Genomic DNA, 7,263 nt, shown 5'->3' with positions numbered 1-7,263 from the left:
AGTACACACATTAACACCTAAAGACAAAAGCAAATATGCTAGAAAAATAAGATTTGGATTTTATAAAGAGTGATATGTAGCTATATATATCTCATTTTCACAAGACATACATTTGAACCAAATATTATCTTCGCTTCATTAGAGACAAAAAATTGTTTGAATGACCGAAAAATCAATAGTTCTACAAGTTCAAATTTGGAGTTGAGAGTTTTAGCTCAATGGCCAACATGCCTCTTATGGCTTCCATACTACAAGTTTGATCCCAATTGTTTAAGATGTACTATAATAAGGTTTTGGTCTTAGGACTATAGCAGTGTTTTCGTTCAATGGAGTCTAAGCCCTCATTTGGGCTCTCATGTTCTGAGCTTACTCCCAATGGTTTATTACGACTTAATCTCTCTTGTGGGCTTTTATACGTTATGATAACCTATAATAAAAGTTTACCAAGAAACAATTCAAGTTTGGAGAGGCAAAGAAAATATTGATAGACAAAAAGAACATGACATTGAACTGCATTTCATGTTCATACAAGACTACTAGACAATTCAAATAGAAACTAAGAACAGAGCTCCCAATGTTTTATTTACAGCAGAACTCTTTCCTGTGAACATTTGTGATTTAAAACTGCAGCCAAGGGAAGACAAACCAACCATCCTCTGACTGAACCCATACAGAAGCTGCCATAGTATATTCAGTAAACCGCTTATTGCTGCGTCAAGAGAAAAAGAAAAATGGTTGTTCCTCCATATCCAGCCCGATGTTGATATAGTCCATGCATTTCTCAAACTGGCTTAAGGTCCATCTTCTTGTGCTAAAAAAGGATTTCCATTGATAAGGAGACAAGATAAATAAGAAAATATGCATGCATATACAAATGCGTAGATGTGCAGAAAACTTACTGCTCAAAATAAAGCCTTGAAGCAAACTTTGGGCTCTCTCAGCCTGCTCAGGAGTGCCTGATATTTGAATTGTCTTTTGTGTTACCTCATTTTTGTCTTCCACTAGAGTCACATTGGCCCCAGACAACTGCTTCCGTAAAATAGGTTAAAAGAAGAATATCACATAGCATTAAAAAAAGTTGGCTGCAGAAGTATGCTCACCTCACTAATCTGTGCAAGTTTGTTTTTCGATTTGGTAATGAGCTTCGGAACAGCATGCTCTGGTATGACAACTTCAAGTGTACTCCTAGTTACAAGGGGCACAGGAATTCTAGCAAAAAAATGAAAAAATAAAGACCATTGAGTAGAAGACCTTAGAACAACTAACATAAGTTGTATTTGTTTTAATTCCACAAAATAAGGCAGAAAAATTTTACCTATTCACTGTACTTGGCGTATCTTCACGGCGCTCACTTTCACCATGCTTAACTGTTTCAGGTTCTCCAATTTCCTACAAAATTAGAATCAAATTCTTAAACTAGGAAAAGGACTGAGCCAAAATGCTGCACCATCTACAAATAGTATAATCACAATGACCAGGGTGGTTACTGAATCAGTTATACTTCAACATTTCTTTATTAGAAACACCAAGGAAATACATACATATATATCTAGAGAAATAGAGAGAGAGAGATTAGTATTTTGCTTAATTCATTCAGCATTTCTATCAGTAAAAACAAGAATCCAAGTTGTACTTCTAGCCACCAGTATATTCCAATTCCAGAGAATAGAAGTAGACAGGGCAACGGAAAGCAATGGCAGCATCCACTATCTTACTAGAGAAAAATGAAATTAGCAACATAGATGCCAACAAGAACCACCTTTATTGGATGTACTGTCATGGTAAGAGGATCAACACCGGGGTGACCTTCACGAGCTGAATTTATACTATTTGATGATGCTATTTCCACTCCTAGAGAACCACCCGAAGGGCCAGGTGCAGATGGCATACTATCCTTCTGGAAGAACTCCTTATAGAAGTAACTCCGTAACCTTGACGTCAGCTCAACAAGTGCATCTCTAGCTGCTTTTATCTCACCCACAATCTGAACAGCATAATAAACGTAATTCAGAAATGAGAATAAGGGGGGAATGCATACTATTTGTCAGGCTCTTTATACAAGCTAGACCCAGCCAGATTCTGAACCATTTCCGTGTCTTGTATGGGAAATATTTCCAAGCAGCAATTTTTTTTTTGAAATAAAGTATAGAAAAGTATTATTCACAATGGTACCAACGGGATACCACCCGTATACATGATATTTACAGGTTAATTAAGTGATTAATGACATTTCCAATATTTCCAAGCAGCAACAACAAAGGAAGATGACGGCGTGTCATATGTTTCATCACAATTGCTATTAGACTAAAATTTAACAGTCAAAACAAAAATGCAAGGGAAACTATCCTCTAATTATGCACAAAACATGATGCTCTAATCTTAGAATCTATGTTAATTCTTGAATCCACCAAAGGAGAGCATCAATTTGAAGCACCAAGCATTTATTTCAAAAACAATTTGAAGTATCCAGTTAACTATCCATGTCTCACAGACAATCATTCAGCTATATTAAGTGACAAACCTGTACAATCTCATCAATCCCAGATACACATGCAGGAAGTTCTTCCCTTGGCAAGATCTGTATGTTTGCGCCGGTTAATCTTCTCATTTCAGATAATGATCCATCTCTTCCCTCCAGACACGCAATCTCACTGGAAGGGACAAGCAATCTAGTGGTTACGATGTTATCTTTATCTTGAAAGAGATCAACAATTCGAGTTTGGATATGTAGGAGAGCTTCTTGAGCTGGAAACAGTTCATCGTCAGGAGCCTAAACACAGAAATAAGGTAGACATTTATTAGAGATATAGAACTTTACTCAATTTTACCTAAAAAATTTCTTGTCCAACTATAGTATGTTCAAATTTACTTCAGAAATAGTTAGAAGTAACCCATTAGCTAGAAAGGGATTAATCTTAAAAATCTCATCTCATGGCTAAAATAGTTTATTTAGTACAGAAGAACAGCTACATGGGAAGAATTAAAAACAGCATACCAACTATACCACATAGAAATATAGAAGCCGCAAATACCTCTTCAGAAGAAATTACGATTATCTTTTCATCTAACCCAGCCACTGGATCAGCAACCTTGACATCAACACCAATTTCATTTTGAAGCAGATCTAACATACCTTGTGACTCGCCAACAACACTATCAACCTTGTCATTTGGGCAAAGTATACGAAACACAAGGTCCTCACCATAAGGGGGCTGAACATTATCAACAATGGGACCGGTCCCAGCTTCAATTATATGACCTGAATGACGTGAAGCATAGCTATTGCTTCTATAATTGTTTCCAGAAAACCGTGACCCAAAGGTTGCTCCTTCAACAGATGTTCTACGTGATGAATTGTTTACATGAGGAATATAATCATCGTCTGGAGGGAAAAACCGCTCTGGTGAATGTACTCGCCCATGGAAATGACTGCGATCACGATGCTGACTCTCCTTCAACCGTGATGAAATAATTGCTATAGCATTTTTCACAGCATTCACGTCACCGACAATCTAACAGGGCAGACCACACCATCAAAAACTAAAGCAATTTTAATTCCAATAGCAAGGAAAAGAAAGCAAAAAGAACGAACCTGATGCTCTATTCTTAAAGCATTTCACTGTATCAGCTAAATTTTCACATGTTCATATCAGGCATCACTATTTCTAGATATCAGTAGGGAGAACATATCCGTACAATGGAGCATACACCTTTTTTTTCATAAAAGAAGAATTTACCAAGACCAAGAGAAGAAAGTACAAGATAGGAGAATGAGACATCCTCGCAAAAGAATGAAATACAAAAACAAGAAACCCATCAATAGCAATGGAAGGAGAACAGCCAACAAAAATTCTAACTGTCGTGAATGAGGGGTACATTATTCAAAAAAGAAAAATCTGGACAACCCACTTTTGGGAATGCAGACAACTCATAAATAGACAATACATCCAAATTTGCTTAGCACGTGATTTCAACAAAAAGAAACACACAACACAAAGTATAGATAATCTCCTTCCAGATGTTTTTGAAGCATCTTTGCAAGTGAATGATATTCAACAAAATTTGGTAAACTCTAGGAAGGAACCTGGAAAGAACTAACCTCTAAGCAAGTCAATAAATTGGGAAAAGATAATGTTGCATAGCACGTGACAGGTCTAACTTTTCCAATGTTCATTCTAAAGCTTTTAAGGAAAATCAAATGTAACAATAGGTAGGTGAGAGCAAGCATTGAGCAAGAAGCACTAATGATGGCAACTAACAGTTTTACATCATCAGATCTACATTTGTTGAAACCAAAGTCAGATATATATATATATATATATATATATATATATATATATACACGCATGCACACATACACAAGACAGAAAATAGGTACACTCCAAAGACACACAAGATGATCATAGAAATAGCAATTTGCACCGTACAAAAGATCCAGGCAGTTAATGGAGGCAAAAGAGTATGACCAAAATGAAGTTAGAACTGAGAAATGCTAAAATCGATGGTCAAGATATATTTTCAGAGAAACAAAAGAAAAATAAAATTCATGCTCATAATATTGTAGTCAGTATCGCAATCCTTGATTTTTGATACTGAAGATAATAAATGTTCAAGTAAATGACAAATTAATAACAAATTTTTGATGGGATGAGAATGTTTAGGTCCATAATATAACAATCTTCAGGAAGACAATAAAATACAGGATACACGTGCAAGTCCACAACTAAAGTTTCTGGACGTGTTAGCAGCTTCACAATGACACCATGTTTCCCATGGGATGTTAAATGCCATTAACTGCCAAGCTCATTTTCAAGCCCTTGACTCCTAATAAGATCAAAAGGGATGAGCAAGTACTAATCTTGCCACTTGTAATTGAGAGGGAAAATTTCATGTTTGCAATCAGTCTTTAAATTTAAAAGATTTAAACCCAGATTATCTGCTCGGCTTAATAGTGACACTACAAAAATAAGCAAATCAAACAGGAACTTCAATCACTGAACATAGCTACCAGATGGCATATTAACGCCTCATACTTAAAGGGTGTTTAGTTCACCTTATTTTGGAAAACTTCTAGCTTGCTTAGAAGCTCTTTAATGGCATATAAACTAAATATATTTTTCAAATAAGTTTTGAATTATTTTGATACCACGCACTTATAAACCGTACTAAATGTTTTGCAAAAGAATAGAAACGATTAGATAGGAACAAAATTATCTTTTACTAGTTCATGGGTAAGAGTACTTTTTTAGAGAGCTCGCGAGCTCTTTAAAATAAAAAACACAACCCAAGAGCTCACTATAAGCATTATATTATTATCGAAGCTTCTTCGCTATCCAACAAGCTCTTCTCATTAAACAAAAATTTAGACGGCGCAATCCTCCAAAAGGTCATGCAATCAAAGTGGTTTTTTCATTTAAGCAAATCAAAACGCATATTTCACGAAACCAGTCAAACCAAAATTCACGCAACAAAGGGGAAAAAAACCTCTTCCTATGTAGGTAACACAATGCAAAGCAATTGCAGACCTGAACAATCTCTTCTGACATTGATACACAGCGAGGCAAATTATGGTCCCTAGGCAAAATCCTTATCTGGGTCTTGGTCCCAATTCTCATTTGCTCGATAATTTTTCCTCCTTTCCCCAACAAACATCCAACATGCATCCTTGACACCACCAACCTCGTGGCCACCCTACCCCCTCCTGGTCTAACCCCACCATAGTCCTCCTCCTCCTCCCCACCACCATATCCAAACTGTGCATCGCTCTCTAGAATCCTATCGTGTATCAAGAACAAGGCTTCCTGCGCAGGAGAGAATGCCGGCATTCTCCCCTCCGGGTCACGGCGACGGGTGTCAGAAATCTCGATGATTCTCTCCGCATCCCCCGGGATCAGCTCGTGCACGTTGATCCACGCACCCGTGTGCTGCCTGATTGACTTGATGATCGACCCGGACTTGCCAATCACCCCACCAGCTTTCATGTCGTGACAGAGAATGCGGTAACTAGTGGTCACCATCAGGGACGAATCCTGTTGTGGCTTCGAAGGGCGGTTGTTGCCGCTACCGCTGTTACTGTTGCCACGATGCCGGTGTGCACTAGGCGGACAGTGGTGGTTGTAACGAGGTTTGGTCCTACTCATGTTATCCCCGTCATAGTCCTGATCGTAGTAGTAGTTCCTCCTCGATCTAGATCTCTCCATGAGCTAAAGTCAGCGCGTTCCCCTTTAATCTGTTGATCAATATCCAACACAAGTCATTTCTCGTCAATCAGTGTAAAATGTCAAGTGTAGGGTTTCTAACGTCCGGTCAAGAAATAGTAAAACAAAATTAAAGAGATTAGACTCTTACCACGGCCTGGTCTCGAGCCGGATGCGAAATCGGCAGCGGAGTAGCGGCAACTAAGTGGCCGTGAGCGTTTGAACTTTGATAAGAAAACTCCGAAATTATCACTGCAATTTCTCCTTGAGAACTGCTAGTGCCGCAGAAGGATAGAAGATGAAGACGCGGCTTGCTTTCGCTTACCTGGGAAATGAAGAATACTCAGATAGATAATGAGCTACTCTAAAGGAGGGTTTAAGGAGAAAGAGAATTCAGCGGGAGTGGTTGGGATTCAGTGGGGATGGAGAACAAGAACATTGATATGAAATAAGAGGACGGATGGAAGGAGGAGAATATGTCGACGGGGACCTCTGGCTACTGAGGCCAAGGAAAAGAGTTAGGGTTTTGGGTGAAGAAGCAAGAGAAGGAGTGGCGCCGACACAGTCCTGTGTAAAATATGGCTGAAGCCACCGGGCCTGAGTAAACGAAAATAGTTGGGTGAACGGCAAAAGACCCGACTGCTACAGTAATTGGGCAGGTACCGAGGCTGAGTCTGGGTTTAAGGGAGAACAAGTGATAATACCCACTTTGAAAACGTTGTCGTCTCGGTTTTAAGGTAAACATTCTTTTTCATTTTATTTTAAAGTAAATTCCATTAAACTCAAACTCCATAACTCCGATCACTTATGAAGATGACCGGCACTAACTATCCGATCAAACGTGACTAATTTATTATGTTTTTTTTTTTTATGTTAGTAAGTATACGTTGAACATAACTAAATGTAGATGTACAAATTTATACAATTTATTTTTAAAAAAATTTTGAAAAATTATTACATATTTGACTATTACATTTATTGCAATATCAATAATTAAGATATCGCCTTATTAGCAAATAGAATATCAATTTCCGTCGTATTTTCAAAGCTACATACATGTATGTGA

General features: G+C 37.9%; 1 protein-coding gene across 1 annotated transcript; it reads right to left on the bottom strand.

The window, feature by feature from the left end:
• Positions 1-481: 481 nt before the first annotated feature.
• Positions 482-6,902, bottom strand: RCF3 (RNA-binding KH domain-containing protein). Its single transcript, XM_088207894.1, has 9 exons — positions 6,349-6,902; positions 5,526-6,229; positions 3,033-3,512; positions 2,522-2,770; positions 1,760-1,984; positions 1,316-1,389; positions 1,101-1,209; positions 900-1,026; positions 482-811 (listed from the first exon to the last, which is right to left on the bottom strand). The coding sequence occupies exons 2-9, from the start codon at positions 6,198-6,200 to the stop codon at positions 792-794; spliced, it is 1,959 nt and encodes a 652-aa protein (XP_088064020.1). The 5' UTR covers positions 6,201-6,229; positions 6,349-6,902; the 3' UTR covers positions 482-791.
• Positions 6,903-7,263: the final 361 nt, after the last annotated feature.

This window comes from Carica papaya, chromosome 1, assembly GCF_054855325.1.
Source record: "Carica papaya isolate Zhongbai chromosome 1, ASM5485532v1, whole genome shotgun sequence".
In the NCBI taxonomy this organism is placed as follows: domain Eukaryota; kingdom Viridiplantae; phylum Streptophyta; class Magnoliopsida; order Brassicales; family Caricaceae; genus Carica; species Carica papaya.
This window is presented reverse-complemented; position numbering and strand designations above follow the sequence as displayed.

What these genes read in the sequence shown, in the direction of transcription:
- RCF3 (XM_088207894.1), bottom strand. Translation starts at nt 6,200, where the DNA reads ATGGAGAGATCTAGATCGAGGAGGAACTACTACTACGATCAGGACTAT. An exon ending in TGTCAGAAGAGATTGTTCAG is followed by an intron (nt 3,513 to 5,525) that starts GTCTGCAATTGC and finishes CTGCCCTGTTAG; the next exon opens with ATTGTCGGTGACGTGAATGC. An exon ending in AACTTGCACAGATTAGTGAG is followed by an intron (nt 1,027 to 1,100) that starts GTGAGCATACTT and finishes TTACGGAAGCAG; the next exon opens with TTGTCTGGGGCCAATGTGAC.